Source organism: Apaloderma vittatum, unplaced genomic scaffold (genome assembly GCF_000703405.1).
Source record: "Apaloderma vittatum isolate BGI_N311 unplaced genomic scaffold, ASM70340v1 scaffold43037, whole genome shotgun sequence".
NCBI classification, from domain to species: Eukaryota; Metazoa; Chordata; class Aves; order Trogoniformes; family Trogonidae; genus Apaloderma; species Apaloderma vittatum.
In genome coordinates this window covers 13201-33190 of record NW_009726425.1, presented here as the reverse complement: position 1 = coordinate 33190, position 19990 = coordinate 13201, and the positions used below count along the sequence as shown (strand labels likewise).

At 41.5% G+C, this 19990-nt stretch overlaps 1 protein-coding gene across 1 annotated transcript in view; it reads right to left on the bottom strand.

Annotated features, from left to right (window-relative positions):
* GLIS1 (GLIS family zinc finger 1) overlaps positions 1–19990 on the bottom strand; it is a gene marked incomplete at its 5' end in the record, with an annotated part of 40517 nt that overhangs the window by 10805 nt on the left and 9722 nt on the right. The window contains 2 exons of the mRNA XM_009873261.1: positions 178–362; positions 14720–14870. Of these exons, the coding sequence (XP_009871563.1) occupies positions 178–362; positions 14720–14870 (336 nt within the window). The remainder of the gene's footprint in view (positions 1–177; positions 363–14719; positions 14871–19990) is intronic.

Genomic DNA, 19990 nt, shown 5'->3' with positions numbered 1-19990 from the left:
AGAGAAAGAGAAAGAGAAAGAGAACGAGAAAGAGAAAGAGAAAGAGAAAGAGAAAGAGAAAGAGAAAGAGAAAGAGAAAGAGAAAGAGAAAGAGAAAGAGAAAGAGAAAGAGAAAGAGAAAGAGAAAGAGAGAGAAAGAGAGAGAAAGAGAGAAAGAGAAAAAAAAGGAAGAATTACCTTGAGATCCCTGCTGTACAGACTGGTTCTGAAATTGAGCGTATGGTTTATTTGGTACTCCAGAAAATTGCTGCCCATTTGGTGACTGGCTGTGCGATGATGGAGAGCTGTGTTTTTGCAATAGGGAAGGTGGAACTAATGCTTTCAGGGGGCTGACAAGTGGCGAGATTATGTTGGGAGCAAGCCTAGAAAAAGAAAATACAGAAACATGTCACATATCACAGCACAGTATGGGAAAATTAAATGAAATACTTGGAAGGCCTGTTTCCATGATGACCAAACTATAGAAACATTTATTTTGCAGTTAGAAACTGTATTGTAAAAAAACCCCAACAAAACGATAACAACACAGTGCTGCTTTCAGGTATTCATTAGGAGGAAAGGGAGTTAGAAAAGATTTCTCTTCCTTAAAACTGACTTTCTGTACTTGCCATAATGACAGGATCAAAACGACACCACTCCTCAGTAAGCAACTTAGACATAGCTCAGATTTAATTCAAATTTTCATGAGCCAAGAAATGTGGAGAAAACAGAAGTGGAGAATGTCATTAAAGCGAGTATATACAAGTAAATTTTTAAGGGTCTTCATAGCTATAACAGGGTAAAGTTTTACATCCAAGTTTCAGCCAAGACAATGAAAAGCATTAGTTTCAGTTATTCCTCATGTAGGATTTTTTAGACTTAGAAATACAGATGCAACAGATGGTACCATCCTTCCAAAGAAAAAGCCTGAATAAGTGTTTGCTTGTGGCAGTACTGCTCAGTGGAAGACTGAGAAGTGGCTGTACCTGAGAGATGGAAAATTCCCAGATGTCTCGGACTCAGGCCAGCACAGCAGTGCTGGAGCAATCCTGCTTGGGGCACAGACCCTCACCCAATACTCCCACAAGGAGCTGGAGCAGCCAAGGAGAAGCCTCACTAACCCACTTCCATGAAGTCCCTGGGCATCCTCTGCCACCAGTGGAACAGAGAAGCTACAGTGCCACAACACCAGCGTCCCACCAGGGGATGGAACAGCAGCTGGCCCAGCATGGTGCAGAAGAGGGGACCAAAACCCTAGCCATTCACAGAAAAGCCTCTTTTAGAGTTGTGTGAAACTAACCCTATAAAGCAGTGAACAGGTAGAACCGGATCTTTTACCCTCCTACAGGAGCTGTGACAAATGGCCCGTTGCTCCACAGCGCAGTGCTACGCTGTCACTTGTGCGGGCTCTGTGGACATTATGTTCACCATGTACCCTCTGCCACCTCTGGAGCTTTTGCTAAACATAAGCAGCGACTCTTTGAGAAGCAGTAGAATCTTCAGGCATGAGAAAATAGACCTGTCTGAGAGCCACCCTTCTGAAATTTTACAGCTACTGGTCCTGAGGCATAGAAATAAAATACCTGCAGGTTACAACACGTCACCTAGCTGGAAGAAAGTATTGAGCACAAACCACTGCAGGTGTACAAAGAATCAACTCAAAATGAAATTAAATCTGTCGCTAGTGTCTTCCTCTACCATTGCAAAAGCCGTTTAAACACCATAAAACATGATTTGCAATAGCATTTCCCCACCACTTTACATGACTGCTTCTTGGGGCAGTTAGGATTAAACTTGGGGAGTGAGGCTGTGCTAAACTTAAGGGCTAAGCACTACATGGGAGTGTTCAAGAGGTAAATATAGATGAACTGTGAAATAATGGTGACAACAGCTTCATCAAATTTAACATGAGAGGCAGAGGAACACTGCCAAAAGCTGTCACAGTGACACTCTATTAAAAGGAGCTTAAATAAATCAACCAGTCAAAGCTCATCCTATGCTGAAATAATTTCATCTCCCAAAGTAGGAAAATAAGGCTTATAATAAAAACCACAGAGGCTCTGAATATCCCCAAGCTAAACTGAACAGTTAAACCAGTATTGTTAAAAGGGCGAAGGCAAGGGTATTTTCAAGTCAAATATTTAGGAACTGGACAATAATTCTTTTGTAATAAAGATAATGCCCCGCCTGAATAAGTCACGACCAGCAATACGTAAAATAAAGAGGACTAAAGTTGAATTTTAAGAGTCCGCAAGTAAAGAAGAAAAAATCTTACCTATATTTTGGTTTAAGTGCATATTAAAGAGAGCTCAGCAGCAGAATTAGGCTGGCCCTGGCCCTGCGTGAGGGTAAGGTCCTGGAGCTACAGAGGTGCTAAAAAGGGATGAGGGGAGTGCAGGGGCCACCTGTGCCCTCTTCAGGTCAGAGACAGAAGATGCTGTTTGGAGTCAACTGCAGAAGAGCAGATGCTTGGGGAAAAATACTGAGTTTATTTGCTGAGAAGCAGCTAAGGTCAGCTCCCATGTGGCCGTAGTTTTTCCTCAAAGGTCTCAAGTTTAACACAAATGAGCTGTCGTGCAGCCCAGCTACAAGCTGTATCTTTTGCAAATGCTCTCAAATGCATGTCTGTGGTAAACCGTTGCATGAAGATGGGGCTGACGTTATCTGCTGGCACCGACAGAAAACCCTTTGCTACCATCTCTTCCAAGGCTGCAAGCGAGTGCCAGCAAAGCACAACCAAAAATTACAAAATGGTCACCAGCCCCCTCAAACAGCGCACACGGAGACATTGTCCTGGACAGGCTAGAAATGCTATTAGAAGCCTGGAAATGCTTCTGTCTGAAAGGAGAATAAAAAGAGTGCAGTTGTTTTCACTGGAAAGATAATAGCTAAAAAAGATTGTGATAGTGACATTTATATGGGTAATGACCACACACACATTTAAAAGAGAAACAAAAGATGTACTAAAAGCTCCAAGGCCTCTATGAGCCAGAAACCACTCTGAATGAGGGAGGAAAATACTTCTGGTGAGTGAGTACTCTGCAACTGCCTGTGTTGGGTTTCCTCTGCCTTCTCTTGAAATGTCTTGTCCTGGCTACTGCTGGGAAATCCAGCACCCCATAGGGCCCCGCCGGGCTGCTCTCTGGCCAGTGCTTTGTTACGAGTGTCGAGCAATTCTATGCAAATACGTTGCAGGGCAAACAAAAATGGTGCATTTAAGGTGCCCAGCTGTGTGAATGCTGAAAATCTCTTTTTCCCTACCCAGTTTAACTACTCCCAGAGGCTATGTAAATCCTAACCATGTGAGAAGAATTTCACAGTTCTTACTGTTATTTGTAAAGCAGAGCTTCTCCCCGTTCACACACTTGCATTCGTGTTTGTCCCGCGTGTGAGCTCAACAGTTGTGGCAGCGTTTGTGCCTTGAAGGGTTTGCAGTGACAGCGTGGGAGCAGGTGAGGTTCGTCAGGTGAGGCAGGAGGGGTGCGGAGGGCTGCGGGGCCCCGCTCTGGCCGGGGGAGCTGCCAGCTTGCTGCTGCCTCTCGGCACCTCGGTCACGATGCTGGAGCTCAGCAAACATAGCTGGCTGCGGGCAGGCAGTATCCTAGGAACTCACTGTAGCACAGGAACCCTGAAAGCTGCGTGTAACATTTGACCCTCGCTGCCTTCTCTGCATAAAGAGAGTTTCACACAGTTGAGCAGGTGACTATAAAACCTACTACGTTCTGCTCAGTTTCTCCCCAAAAGGGAATTTAACATGTTTCCCATAAGTTAAGGTACATTTTTTAGCTAGGAAACAGCCTTGCTCAGCAGAGAAATCTGGCTATATTCACACAAGTGATCAACATGGGGATTTATCTCTTTAAAATATTCATCACTGCCTACAGCTCAAGGTGGTCTCTAAAATATTATTTTGTGCGTGTGTGTCTATGCATGTGTGAATGTGCTCTGGCGTGCTCAAGGAGAGGCTTTTTCCATCAGCTAACTGCCCCGTTCCCAGCACTGTGTTTTTAATTCTCTCCTGAATATCTGCCTGCTAATTAGGTTGCTGTGATACTCAGGTTGTTAAAAGAGGGAGGAATCATTCCTGATAAAAATTAAATATATAATGCATTAACAACAGAAAAGAGTTTAAAAGGAGATGCCTTCAGTGTAGAAGAAGAAACGCTAAACTACTTGCACCAGGAACTCAGCTGGATACAGGCATACTCAGCAGTAGCACAGGCATATATGTTTCAATAACTAATAGCCTGGACATTTCCTGTTAATACCGTACTACAACCAGTTTGCTTTGCTTTGGATATGAATAATAAATATATACCATATATTTTACTTTAATTGTAACTTGTATAATTCAGTAAATTTGCAGGTCTGGGGCCTTTTAATATATAGCTGTGCTAATATATATAGCTATATACAGAGAGATATAAATAAATACTCTTCACACACATACAAAAAAGTCCTTATCCTTCATTAATTCATTAACTTTGAGGGCTCCTGGCTAGACAGAGTATATCTGTTCAGGAGCATAAATCTTCTTGCTGTCTCTCTAACCTTGTGACAGATCTAAGAAGAATTAACAGTTCTTACAACTGGCTTGCACTGCTGATGCAGTCCGACTGTTGATAGGGTCTGTCCTGGCTTACAAGGCTGTATGTTGGTAAAACAGTCACTCAAACAACAAATTAACCCACTGCAAGTCTTTTACTATTTCACTGTCAGGAACCACATGTCCCTTACACGAAAGGTAACCTGTTAACCATGCATTTACCTTATTCCAAGCCACTACCTGCTAGAGACACTAACGAAGTTACAAGCAAGCCCTCTCTGAATCCAGTAGTTTTCCAGTTGCCTACTGATGAAACTGTTAGTGCTGAAAACTTTGCTGTATGTAATGTATGATGCAAGTAGGAAAGTTTTTTCACCTGAAGATTCATGGCTCAATATGTACTGGAAGAGTAAGACAGCTTGTTTTTTTTTCACTGTAAAACTGCCAAAGCTAAAAGCATGCCACTGAAAGAAGAGAATTTAAAATGCAGTTTTTCAGCTTCCAAGGGTGCAGTGCAGGAGGCAGCCTCCTCTCCACCCTGTCCAAGGCATGGGAGCAACAGGGCACGCATCACAGAGAGAAGCAGGTTGGCTTGCAACAAAAGGGACATTTTGCTCACACAGCATGCGCTGGCCTGTGGCATTCATAGCCACAGGAACTCACAAAATCAAACAAAATACCTAGTTTTTTAAAAAGGGATTGGATAATTTAATGGCCAAAACCAACATTTCCATACTAAGCAAGGGGTAATCAAATCTTGTGCTTCAGGATGTAAACTGATCGCCCAAGAAGGCAGAGAGGAATTCTCCTCTCTCGTCACTCATCATACAACTTGGTATGATTGACCAGGTATTGTGGGTTTTTTAAAATTCCCTTTGAAGCATCATGTGTAAGATGGCGCTGAAGATGTAATACTAGTCTTGAGAGGCCCATGATTTCAGGTGGAATTGCAAAGTTAATGCATTCCTTTCCTGAGGATCCATCAGTAGACAATTAAGTAAAAGGACTAATCAGGAAAATCTTGTTTAGGTAATACCTTCTTCCACATAACCAACAGAAAACTATTGGAAGAACTGATCCTAACTTGGTAACATACTTTTTTATGGTCCTGAGCGCATTTCGCCAACGTGCTAAATACTATCTTAAAATACTTGGCTTCACAGCCCTTCCTAAGGAAAGCTCCTGAAGCCAGAAGGGATACTACCCACAAAGAGCCAGGAAACTGCTAGATGTAGACGAGCCAATTCCTCAATCCGCTGTAGAGCATTTCTCACTCACATCAAAGGGAATGCTCAGAAATCTCTATCTTAACAGGATTTTTTTAAAAAGAAAATGAAAAAATCAAAACATAGAAGATAGCAATCTGCCTTCCCTCTCATTTTATAAAGGGCATACCTTTAGGAATCTCAAAGAGAAATCCCAGTAAGACTTTAATATAAATTTTCTTATAATCATGTTTAAATGGTGAGAGTTCATATTAAATTGTAAGTACGGTCTATGTGAGGGAACTATCTAGGTACACCACGAGCTAGCAGTGAGCTTCAGAAAAGACATCTGGTAGCGTACAAATATTATTACCTTGTTTGGAATTATTTATCCTGCCCCTCCATTTTCAGCCTCCCAAAGTAGGCAGTGGTGTGTAACAGTTCATGCATTTTCACACCAAATGTAATAATTCACACCAAATGTATTGTTCCAATATTATTGCAAAATAAAGAACAAAAAAAATACATATGAACATTGATTTTTGAGCTTTCTGTCAAGATGGCTAGATGTATATTTTCTATATTCATTCACAGTACTTAATCTGAGAAAAAAAAAAAAATTTGCACTTTGCTTTAGCCAGTCTTTGTTCAACAGCATTTCCTGGACAAGTTAACACAGAGTAAGATGTTGTAAAGCCAAATTTTGAGATGGTTTAAGATAGACTTTTTCATGATCCTGTTGATCATCTCTTTACTGCCAAAAACTACACACAGTATACTTAATTAGTAAATGCTGAATGTAATTGGAATTTGAAATATAGTGAAAATAAATTCAAACTAAGATTCATGAATGGCAAGTGGGAATGAAGTGTAACTCCAAAATAGAAATATCTACGATACTGATGTTTCCAATATGAAAACTGTCTGGGTTTGGGGTTTTTTAATGATGTGGTGGCTTGATTGGCAGATTCCTCAGCTAGACAAAGAACCTCAACCCGTCTCCCATTGAGTTCAGTGGAAGCACGGCTAAATCCAGACTGAAAAACATCTGTCCTTTATCTCAAATAATTTCAGGTTATAAGACCATTCTGCAAAGTAGTTCTCATGCATCGTGTATCACCATATCAAACAATCCTGACTTTGAGAATTATGTTTAACTCATATTAATACGAAGAAAAATATACAGTAAAACACCAGAGTAAGAAGCACAAAGCAAAGAAGTTCCGTGTTTTATCTTAGGTGACTCATACAGTAATGCAGCTAGCTACAAAAACTGAGATTTTCCATGAAGCCAGGTTCTACCATAAAACTTGACATGCCAACCATTTCATTCATAAAATCTCTCCCCAAGCGTTATAGTTCGTTATATTGTGAGAAAGTCCAATTCAGTTCCAGGACCAGGAGATTATTTTTTTTTAAATGGAAAAAAAAGTTAACACTGATTTTCATCTCTTACGATAATATTAAAAATGATGTGTAAAGCTCTGCTAATCTGGTCTCTGGATAGCGCCCAATCTCTTGCCACGTGTTTCTGTTCTGGGTCTTGCCCTACGGGAATTTCTGTCAGCACATGCTCAGGAAACAGTTATACCGTTCACTTTTTTTTAACCTTTTTTTTTTTTATAAGATGGACTCTATCTGAAGTTTGGTGAACCTTTGCACTAATCACTGCCAGGTGCCTCTGGCTACATTCCTGGAATGCAAGGAATCTTTTCCTTCTCTCCCTCTTTTTTCCTTTCTCCTCTTCCCCCCTCTCCCTGATATAAAATAAATCCTTCAACCTTGCTGGGCATCATTGCATTTTATTACCCTTTTCTATAAACAAAGAGCAAACGAGTCACTGGGCTGTGACACAAGGCCTCAGTCTCTGCTCCATGACTGCAAGATCCGACACCGTGTTTCTGATTTTCTCTTTTCTTGCTGTGCTTGTGGCCAGCTTGAGTAGGAGGCTGCTGGTAAAGAGATTCAGGCTCTATTCCTGGCTCTGCTAGAGACACAACAGGTGACAAACCTCTGTGTGTAACCTCTTTAAAGTAGCACGGAGGCAATGTCAGTCTTTTCTGAGCTTCTAGATAAACAGGAGATACTATTTTCCATTCAGAATATTGCCTTGGATTACCTCAATCCAGTTCTGCATCTTCACTCACCCACACTCTGAGCAGTGTCCACAAATGCCTGTACAATGAGTGCAGGAGCTAGTTAGTTAGTAAGCTTACTCCTTACTCTGAGGAGTAAGAGCACCTTCATAGACATCGTGGGGAATACTATCCATAGGACCTTTAATGTGACTGAGGAGTCTTACGTCATTTAATTGCTTTAGAATGTTTTTAATAATACAGTGATATGACAACAGCTTCGGGTTCAGAATTACACAGGAGCCAAAGGAGTCCTTTCCTGGTACATTCAAAACACACTTCCTCGATGTTAAATGACTATCTCTGCAGTGGTTCTGACCTGATACGTGCAATTTCTGCAGAGCATTTAGTCATAGTGATTATTAAGGGAACTGTGCCAATCTAAAAGATGTTTTTATTTATAAGGATTTGTTCAATAATCTTTGAAATTAAGCTGATGAGTCACTACAGTGGAAGCCACTACACATAAAGGAAATTTGAAAACTTATTCTTGCTAACAATCTAGCAGGAAAATACATTTCAAAAGTTAAAAAAAAATCCTTATTAATGTGGTCAAAGAAATATCAAAACATGTTTAAATAAAAAGCACTCCCTTAGGTTCAAGGGATTGCCAGGAAGTCAATTACAAAGACATGCAATCGAACACAGATACTGTCTACTCAATATTATCCGGCATGTCCTGCATGCTTGACTGATCTATCTTATTTTAGTCATTTAATGTCATTATTCTCTGGCAAGTATGCAGAAAGATGCTTGCAGGTGCAGGTAGATTCTGTACAGGTAGCTGATGTCTGCTTTCTTCAAGTTTCCTGTCTAAAAGGTACTGTGCTGAGTAGTGGGAGATGTTAAGATAACTTAATCATTTGTTATACCATGATAAATCATTGTGTTTGATGTATATGGTTTACATCTAATGGCTGAAGTTTTGCTTAAAAAGCAAAACAAAATTTGAAAAAAAAAAAGAGAAGAAAAAAATCAGCTTTACAGATGTTAAACTTAACTGCGAATAAAACCAGTAATGACTAAAATCAGTAATGCAGTGCAGAAGAGCTGTGGTTGAATCCATCTCAAATGCTGAATTACTCTGACCAACTCCTTTAACCTCTCACCTTCTCCTGTAACTCTTATTTCTTACTCTAAGATAGTTTTGCTTACAGCATCACTTCTGGGCAGGCAACAGCACTGACTCTGAGAAGTACTGATGAAGGCTCTCTAATGAGCGTCAATCCAGCCCTCTCAGAAACACCAGCGAAATACATGCCCACCTATTGCTGCTGATGGCCAAACAATATTTTACCCCCAATCAAGCACTAGGTTATTCTAACCATGTATTGTAGAAGTAAGCCTATGCTAGTGCTAATTTTGCTTTTGGGGAAGAAAAAACTGTATAAGCCTATCTGGACATGATTATAAATGAATCCTGATCACATTTTCTACAATGAGATAAATGACTTGGGATTTGAAACCAGATGCTTTTAATTACTGATTCTCTTTGTTACATGAACCTCAGCTCCGCACCTGTACATTGTTCTTTCTTTGGGCAGATGTACCGATGCCCCTTTTGCGTGCTCAGATCCATAACACTGAGATAAATTATGATGGGTTCTTGGCTTCCCCCACTGAAAATGTTTTCAGCTGTCAGAGATATCTGTTTCTTGTTATTGGTTTTAGTGCTTTTGAAAGAATGACTAAAACACTGACTTGTGTATTCTATTATAAATGAAGAGTATTCTCCAGTGGAATCCACAGTGAATGAGTGATGTATCTCCTTGGTCCTAGGAACTGCAATAAAAACTGTGTAGGTATTCAGTTCTCCAGAGTACTTCCACAGGGTAAAAGTTCGTTTCCTACAAAGACTCTAGCAACACGCCAGTTCCTAGTCAATTTATTTATGTAAGCTCACAAACTTACGAAGATTAAGAAAAAATAGATGTAAGTAGTCAGAACACATAATTATCTCTTAAAGTAAGGAGAATTAGATACAAAACTGTGTTTTCCTACCTGGCCTGGATTCTGGCAGTTTAAGGAGATAGCCTAATATATTGAAAAGCCTAATATATTGAAAAGAATTTCTCCCATTTCTTTTACTGGTTTTAGAGCAATTTCTTAAATCTTATCCCAGAAACAGTCATGGTCCAGAAAACTAGCTGCTTGCAAATAACAGTGAAACTCTTAGAGCCACAATTTGTATCTGGTCCCATCTGATGAGCAAGCACCCACCAAACCCGTTATAGGCCATCATCATCTACCAGCAAAGCTGAAGCCAAAACCAATCCCAGCGCAGAGAACTGGGGTTGTCGGTGGGTGCCTTCTCCCAGCTCTGCAGCTCACCAAGAGAAGGTAGAGGGGGCTGGACCAGATTCCTCTTTGACATGGAGGCACCTTACAGGGTCCTGGCAAAGTATCTAACAGGGCTGAAGCGTGGGTAGGAGCTGGCTTACAGACTCTTACTGCCAAAGTATAACATGATAGTTGTACTTATCTAAATCTAACACACGAGATTTTATCCAGCGTATTTGTTTTCGACCTTTAAAATATCAGAAATTTCAAATCTGGTGTTCCCTGGTTGAGCAAGAAGGGGGCTTCTGTGTACTTTGTGTTACTTTATGTTAAGAGAAACAAAGAACTAATTTTTTAACAGACAACTCTTGACATTTAGGTATTTCTGTGGTATTTGAATTAACAGGTGCTAAGAAGCAAGGAAACTAACATTCTGATGTTTAAACAGCCTGATTAAAATATCTGGTTTTGCTTGATTGTTTTTAAGTCCTGTTTATTGTGATTTTTGTGTGGGTAAGTGGATCTCCACGAGGGTCTGGAACACAGCTTGTACTAGTCACAGCTAGCTAGTAGAAGCTCCAGCAAAAGGGAGTTGTGTAAGCTACTTCCTCTAACCTTGCCTACTTATTCCTTTATATTAAAGGCTCACAAGACTGGGTTGAGAGTTCTCATTAATCATCACCTACGGACATTACAGATGTCTTAATGCCACTAGTTCTTCATTTAGTGTTGTGTTTACAGAGCAGAAATGACCTAAATTACCACAGGAATATAAGAAAATAGTTTCACTTTCCTTTCCCTCGGAGACACATCACCTTCCCAATAAAGTTCTTATTTGTCAGTGCCCCCAGTTTCTTCTGAGAACATAAGTGCTGTTTGTTATGGGCGACACAAGTGACAGAGGCTCTCACAGTCACATATAGAGGGACCGTGTTCAGATCCTACAAAGTGACCTTGTTAAGTCATTAAGCTAAATTGGTGCAAATCCCTAACTTGGTGCCACCACTCAAACTCACTTAACTCCAGTCATATCAGTTTTATTTGAGCTGATAATTTATCACACAGAATATTCTAAACTGGAATTTACAGAGATAGCTTACAAATTAAACTAAGTATGCTTTTAGATTACTTAGATAATAACAGCTTAAAAAATAGTAGAAAGCAAGCCAAATGCAACATTAGCCTCAGATTTAATACTGAAAGCTGTTTTTCTCTCTTCATTCTGCTACAAATCAAAATAGACTATTTTTGCAATGGGCAAAACGAAACCGAGCTCAACATTATAAATGGCATATGCTACAAGAAATGTTAAAATAAACCTTTGCTATCTGAAATAAAAAATAAATATATTTAAACTTGGATCATGACAAGCCCTCTTTCTGGATGCCAAAATATTTCTCAGTCACAAACTTTTAGTTTAATTAATATCAATATAAGTGAAATTTTTTGGTCTAGCATATACTTCATACCAGAATTTGAAAAAATACTCTTCAGATTGTATAAAGCCAGAATAAATACATTTGGTAATGAAGTCAGATTTTGTTAGAACATTTTCAAGTGAATTAGATAATTTTGTCAAACTATTTAAATGTCTTAGCAAACCATTTGGGAAAATTGACTGCTGCACTTGGTATTGACTTTGGCAAAGGATAGTATAACATAGGGGATTTTTAAATTAAAAAAAAGAAAAAGCCTTTAAATCAAAATCTGAATCTTGTGTCAAACTTGAGTAGACTATTTGTACTCTGCCTCATGCACTTTTTGGCATCTTGCACATCTGATGACTCAGTAATTAGATTTCTTGATAGTAATCATTTGGTTCATTCCACAGACTTAAACTATGCCATCCAGTCTTGTCATCGTACTGATTCACAGTATAGAAATTCTTTGCATTTACTTAAACGTGAATGCTGAGACAGCTGACAAATGAGGCAAAACATTATATGTGTGCCAGAATGCTGGAGCAGTTGATACGTAGAAAGGTAGTGTTAGGTGTTCCTTTCCTATTGTAAACCACATATATTTTGTATGAGTAACGGCACGCTGCTATGAAGTGACCAAAGTATAACAGTTCTATAATTCAGTGGCTCCAAACATTAGATTATTAAGTGATTTCGTTCAGTTAAATGGATGAATGCTTTAAACAAAACTGTGCTAAATGAAATTCAAGGACGATTAGTTCACACTAAGTTTCTGTATTGCAATTAAAATGTCATGCGTGGGCTTTATTTCAGCAGTCATTAATAATGTAAGTATAAACAAAATATAGCAGATGGATCTTGGACTGGGTATGACAGTACTGAATACAGATTATTTTGAGTTTAGAAAATGGTATTTGAGATGCTGAAAAAATCCAAATAATTATGTCATGAAACTAGATACCCTGTTTTAAAATAACTACTCAAAAATACATTCCACTCTTTAATTTCCTGAGGCTTGGTTCATGGGTAGAAAGCTGTTATCATCTCACTCATACATTTTGCCATAGGTTATTAACTATGGTGTTTCTGCAAAGACTTTACATTACCTAAGTATATAAGCACCGACAAAATAAATCAGCACTGTTGTCTCCTCTCAAAAAGAATGCCTGTTGCACTAGAACTGAGAAGAGCAGAGACAAGTCTGATGTAAACTTCGGCCTAAGTAAATGATCCAAATGTCTGTTGAAGGAGCTCAGTGACAAACTCAGTTCACTCAGCACGGTGTTTCTCCTGGAAAGAGAAGTGCTGTGCTCTGGAACGGAGACACAAGGGGCAGCAAGGACAATTCACGTGGGAGCTTCAGTTCCCTCAAACCAGAAAACTGTTGCCCTCGTTCTGATCAAGTCATTGCTTTCAGTTCTTATTATCAGTACCAAACTGTGAATTGCCTTAGAAACAAATCCACCTTACTGACAGCCTGTTAAATCCTTCCTGCAGTATATCCTTAGTTTAGTTCGTTCTTGGTTGGGATTTTTTGCTGCAGCTCCCCTAGGAAGCTCATCCTAGACCCAATTCAAAGAGGAAGGAGCTGAGCAGTGCACTGGGCAGCAGGGAGAGGAAGCGATCCTACGCCCCCATTCTGCTGGGAAAGAACAGCTTCACTTCATGCTGTCTCTGTCGCCATTCCTCCCATTTGTGCTCACTGCCTCCTCCGCTACAGAAACTTTCTGTTTACTTGGTATAATTTCCACCTATATCAGCATGTCTAGTGCCTCATGTTGGCCATGACCCTGCCAATGGGAGGTCCAAGGTTGGGAATGCAGGGTACGGCAGGAGAGGAGCAGGGTCGGGCACAGGCATCTTATGTGACAGGGTCAGGAGAAGTCTTGTCCTATGATGGGCAGATATGTGTCATGCATTGGGAGGGGGCACTGGCACCTGCTACTGGCAGAGCAGAAGAGATAGCTGAAGGAGGAAATGGGTGTAGAAGCTTAGCTCGTGATAGCATTCTCCCTCCAATTAAGAAAAAAAAATTAAGTAACTTGTTCCTAATTGAATTTCCTCAATTAGATTGTTCTTCAACTCCCCCAGGCCCAATTTTGTTTATTGTACCCTTTCCATGCCACATACACTCTGCCTTCTGCCCTTTGCTTAAAGTATACGATTAAAACCTTGTGCTTTCCTTTCCTCATAGAAAAGAAGGGATGGTCCATCCTGGACTAGGATGGAAGAACGCTGTGTCCAATGTTGTATTTGCTAAAGAATCCAAACACATTTTTAGGAAAAAAAAAATCCTCTTAATCTCTCCGGATCCCAAGTTCCCCTCAGTAAAGCAAAATCAGAGTCCCCTGCCTGTCCAAGCTGCTAGGAAGAAAAACTGTAAATTTGATGTTTAATTCACATGAAACTAGGCACCAAAAAAAAAAAAAATCTGAGCAGAAAGATTAGAGCACAGTTTTGTGGCTTCTTTGCTGTTGAGAAGATGTTACAAGATCCTTGAGGATATGGTGCTTTAGAAATATCAGATACTGTAGCCATGCAATTCGAACTACAACGTAGCAATGCAATCCAGACATTCAGTGTGATACTGCACTCTTCCCTGACTAGGATCTTACTAGTCAGTGCCTTCTGCTGAGAGATGTATTACAGAAAATCTTATCAGAGAGCAGGGAAGTGAGAAAGCCTGCCTCTCTGACATTAAATAAATCTAAGGCAAACGCTGCCTTATTCCCGAGCGAGTCATACTTTGGGTTGTTACCCTGTAAGAGATTTCTCATTTTCGCTGAGAAAAGTTCTCTTCACTTACCCAAACCTATGAGAAATTATGAAGGAATTTTTTTTTTTAAATAGTAAAATCTAAATGCAATTGCGTGCTATGAAGAAAACAAATGTCAGTGTGTTTTGCTGAAGACAAAGGGAAAGGCCCAGAGCAGCCTGACAGTGATGTCAAAGTTTGCCCTGCTTTGCCCTGGGGATGGACCACATGACTTTCTGAGGTGCCTTCCAAACTAAATTATTCTGATTCTAAACTAAACCAAATTGCTTAGTTTGGGCCAGTGTTTTCCATTTGAACAGCATGCATGCAAAGTAAAATCAACAATTAATCATTCATTATCATGCCAGACAGAGGCCAAGCATGTTTCACACACGTACCCTTCCCTGGCACTCTCCAGTGGCGACTGATGGTGATGTGGACTGGAAAGGGCAGAGTCGAGTGGATGGTGTCTTGAAGGGATGTCATGAGGAGGCGGCAATATGCCTGGTGAGGGGCCGTTATGGTTAGCGCTGGAACCACTGTACATGCCTGTGAACACACATCAGTTTGCAAAATAAAATAAGCAGGGAAAGAAGCAACCAAGTAATTCCTTGAGAGTTCCCAACTCCTTCCCTACCACTCACCCGATGCTGAGACACACCGCTGTTGGGGGAGTCATACTGCCAGGGCGAGCCACCCACTCAGAGACCCAGTACACGTGTGTCTTTCCTGCACTCCTCTCAGATGGTACACTTCTTTCTAGCTGTGACTACAGACCTGTAAGTACTCCTCCTAGCAGCTGGCAGGATTTGGCAGGACTCCTGGCTCGCCTTCACCATACTTCTGAGAATTCAGGGTGCTCGCTGTTTGCAGAATGATGGAGTTCATATTGGCAGCAGAGTGGTACATGATACTTTACCAGCATCACATTAGACACTGAACTTGGAGCACTGTGTTTGTGTAAGGGGGACCAAAATTTGTGGGTGGGTTTTTGTTGTTCATTTAAGAATTTTTAATTTGACTTTCAATTAGTACGCTGCTAGACATCCTAAGTCATTTAAAAATATCACATACTGATACAAATGAAACCTCAGTAAAGGAAATGTGAAGAGGAGTGAAGAAAACTCTTTAACGAGGCCACAAAACCCAAAGATTTACTACTACACAGAGGTAGTGAAAGAGCATTTAGGGTTCATCTTTTTTAGGATTCTAGCCACTCTCCTTTACCATGGCAGTCAGGCACCAAGAATCACAGGTCTGTCATGTCCTCAGTCACATACTTTGTTGAGGAAGCTTTGTGCACGACTGTTGGATTAAGATGCTGGGATTAGGATTTTTTCTTACAGTCTCCTTTCTAAAGGGTAAGCCATGCACTAAGGCAGTTCAGGCTCTCCAGGGGTCAGGGCCTCGATACTGACTTTCGGCGTGACGGCTGCTCCAAGGGCAGGTCTCTGCAGTAAGGGGAGATGGCAGAAGCACCTGCTGCCTGGCCTGAAGAACAGTTTGCAAATGCCGCCCCCATGGCAGGGGGAACTAAGGACTGGCTCCTATTAAGTGCAATTCTTGGAAAAGTCTACTCCATTTCTCAGTTTCTCTGCCCTTCTCACTTCTTAAGGTTTGTCTACAATGCGTCTCCTAGAGTTCTGGCCCAGCGCGACATGCCTCCCATGGAATCTGCACACAGAAGACTAGAGCAGCCACTGTATTCTGAAGGCTGTGGGGAGCAAATGAAGTTTGCCAGTTCCCACAGTGTCCAGCTACAGCACAGAAGACCCCACGCCCCTGCTGAGGCCTAGTTTCTTTGCCTTCTCTCCTCCTGTATAGCCTTCAACTTCCCTCTCCCCCTCACTGTGTGCAGAGCGACACACTCAGGAAGATGGAGCTATGCTGGGACATGTCCCGTTGCCACTGACAGGGTTCGGGATGGCACTTGTCTCAAATCCTCACAGTGACATGGAACAAACAGAAAGCATCGTGAAAATCTGGAGCCTTAGAGAATGTGATAGCCCTCTGGGTGGGTAAGACACAGCTGAAGGCCAGCAGCTGTTTCTGTGATTGAAGGGCAGACCCACTAAGGCGAGATTCCAGCCACCTTTGTCAGGGACTTCAGATGAGTCAAAAATCTCTCATGAACAATGAGTCCTCAGCTGCTGACAGATCTAAAGCAACAAAAATGAACCACATCATCTCTGTCTCCTGCTAGACAGAACATTTGTCAACCAGCCAGGGAAACCAACTTGCTTTGTGCACTGAAAGCCAGACAGAAGGGGCTTTAGGAAGTCAGATGTTCCCAGGTGATGCTAGGATTTATTTCTCAAACCCTCTTCTGATAACAGTAAGTCGGCAGCTAGGATGCTACATTGTGAAAATGTAATTTTTCCACTGGTGTCTTCAGTCTATTTTATGATACAATAGTTTCCACTTCCCCCAAATCTTCACTGTTCATACATTAATTACCGGGCTTGGAAGATGAGCCAAATACCAATTTGACCTTGACTGTACAGTGTCATTTCACACTTCAGCCATATTTCCTACACACAGTTCATGTACATTGGCAGCACAGCCTGAAGGAAACTACTGAACCTAAAAAGAGATGTTTATGCTCTCTAATGCTAGCAGACTAATCCTGGCTTCTGTCAATAACCTAACCAAAAAACTCAAAACTCCTCAAAAGGTAGTTTTAGCAGTGTGGTAGCCAGTAAACACAGTCAAATGTTTCTCTTACAATCCCACCGCTGAAGTTCATGAAAGGTCTCTCCTGGCCCCTTCCACACTGTCTCAGCTGCTGAGGATAGTTCAACTCTCTGCTTGTGGTGGAAGAGAATCACAGTCACAGAATGTTAGGGGTTGGAGCAGCAGAGTACCTACAATCAGCTTGCCCCTCTAGAGAAGAAAGAAAATGTTCAGAAAACCACCCTACACATCTGTGTCAGTTCTGCATGATGCCATGCACTCAAATCCACCCCCTTAGGAATCCAAATGAAACCAGAATCCCTACCACCCTGAGATTCTGCCACGCAGGAGTTTACCCACCTGTGGAACTACCAGGGTGGACACCAATTGCCCACTCTTGGGCTTGAAAAGATGTACTGCTGTGGGTTTCCTCTCCTATTTAAAATAGGACTCCTTCCATTCACCCTGAGTTTATCCATCTTTTGACTTACTGATCACACCTTCTCTGGAAAAGACCCCTGCTTGGAGCTTATGTGTGCTGAGGCTTGTAGGGCTTGTTCATCAGTGAGTTTTCCTTTTCCTATGTCTTTATTTACCACAACACCCTTACTCACCCTCGGTTTGACACATGGATGTCTCTTGTCCCCCTGACCCCCTTTCCACACCGCAACTTATGCTGCCTCACCCCAGAAGCTGCTGGTTCCCTTGCATCGACACCCCCTGTTCCTGGCATTGCTAGATCGGCAGCCCACCGCAACATCGGCTGAAGCATGGCAGGGTAAACCTAGCCCTCCCCGTATCCTCTGTGACGCTGTGACAAATGTGACGCCACACGTGTGCAGCCTGCTGCCCAGCAGCATGTGTCACAGTTGAGCCCTGCCTGTTTCTCCCGCAGTGGGAATGCTAATTTTGGGTGCCACTCTCAGGTATTCAGCTGCCAGTGTTCATGAAACTTGTCAGAATGCAATTAGCTCTGACGTGTTTGTCAAATGTGGTTTAGCTTCACTAACGAATTTTTAAAAATACTGTGGGGAAGGGCACTCACACATGGGGATAGAGAGGGGAGCAAAATCATGACATAAAGCCTTGCTTGCTAGGGAGATGAGACCAAACCCAGAGTCCTGATTTTTGCATCCCTCAGACCCAAGGCCAGTGGGAGGAATGGGGGAGCTGCAAGGCTGCTCTGGCATCAGGCCGAGCAATGTGTGCTCCAGGGTCGGGTGCTGAGCCTGCACAGCCTACCATTCAGATGAGGGCTGCATCCATCCCTGAAGCTTCTGGATAGTGAAAAAGCTGAAACACAAGCCAACACAAAGAATCAACCTTATTGTTGACTTGCTTCGCTTGCATGGGGTGCCTGCCTGTAATTAAGAGTATTTCGAGGGCCATGTGTCACACACAATGGGAGACGGGATTTATACGAGATTCCATGTGAGTCTGCAGTGAGACATTAGTCATTTCTGTTGAGTCACTGAGAACCAAATTGGTAGTTATTTAAAGTTAAAAGTTATTTCTCTTATGCAGTGCAAAAAAAGGGCACTCCAACAGAACATTATTTTCTTCAGAGGGACAGATCTTTCTCTGGTCATGGGCCCTGTGCAGGGTGTACTGTTCTAGGCATTATGAATGCTATCAGCCATTTATGCTGCTACTGGAATTCGTTTTGACTGTAAAAAGTTTTAATATGTGTATTTTTGTTCCAGACTTGATACACTTTTAAGTTTAGAGCTGCTGTCAACTCTGATTCCATGACTACCTAACAGTATGTTACTGGACGTTAAGCCCAAAGATGGTGCTTTTAGAAGGCAATACTGGCAATGGTAGGCAGAGAGAGAGTGAACTGCCTTGGTCAGGGAAGGAGGAGGTATCTGCAGAAGATACAAAGCCTTTCCCACTGCCAAGCCCTAACAGAAAGGAAGACTTGACAGAGAAATGCTGTCTTTACTGCATGGATCCCTTTGCCCAGCAAACTAGGGGGCTCTACAGCAGAAGTCAAGAGAGGAAGAGCAGTTGCTATTTCAGGCTCAGTATAATTTTCAATACCTCTACAATTTCACTTCTTCTACAGTTTTTCTTCCTTTTTTTCGGCAGTGAGATATAACATTCTGAGTACCCGAAGTCACACAGAAGCCTTTGGAGCTGTTATGAATGACTACTCCTGGAAGCATATCTCACTTCAGGACTGTGCATCTTGGGCCTCTTCATGCATTGACCATCTTAGCTTGCAAATATATGTAATCAATCAATATTTTAAATGGCTTGGCCTTTAACCTTAACATCTGTTGCCAAAACAGTACTCTCAGCATCTGTGACTAGCAGCTTTTCTTCCCCCACCTTTATGCTGAGACCAGAAAAGTTATACTAAAATATGCCCAGAAAATATGCCTGAGTAGAATTACCTAAATGGAGACATTGCCTTTGCAGGGAGAGGGATATGAGCTCTTGGGCACAGCTAGAGTTGAATGTGCGCAGCCATGAAGCATCTTGCTTATGATGAGGGAAAAAGGAGGAAGATCTAAGCAAACAATGAGTTCCTCTGACTGAATAACATTCTTTCGCTCACTGTCTTACCCAGTCCTAAGCACAAATCTGCTTTGAAGTTGGACACAAGGGATGGGAGCTTTTTTTAATATTTCATTTTTTCTGTGATTGGCTTTCATCCCTGACATATTTAAAATGTGCTTTAACTTGGAGAAAGACAAAACTGAAACTCTCCAGGAATCCAAGTGATCCCTAAAGCCCAGAGCTCTGCACATTAATAATGTGGTTTCTTTGAAAAAAAGGGGGAAAAAAGGAAAAAAAACCCCAACAATTCAAAACAAAACCCCAAACTATGAACTTTTTCATATTTTCAGTTGGAATCAAGAGGGCATCATATACTATATTTATTCATATATATCCACTACATACTACTCTAGCTGATTTCTCTGGAAATATTACCTCTCTTTTCTGAAATAGCAAATGTGCAATCATTGCAGACTATAGGTGGCAGCAGG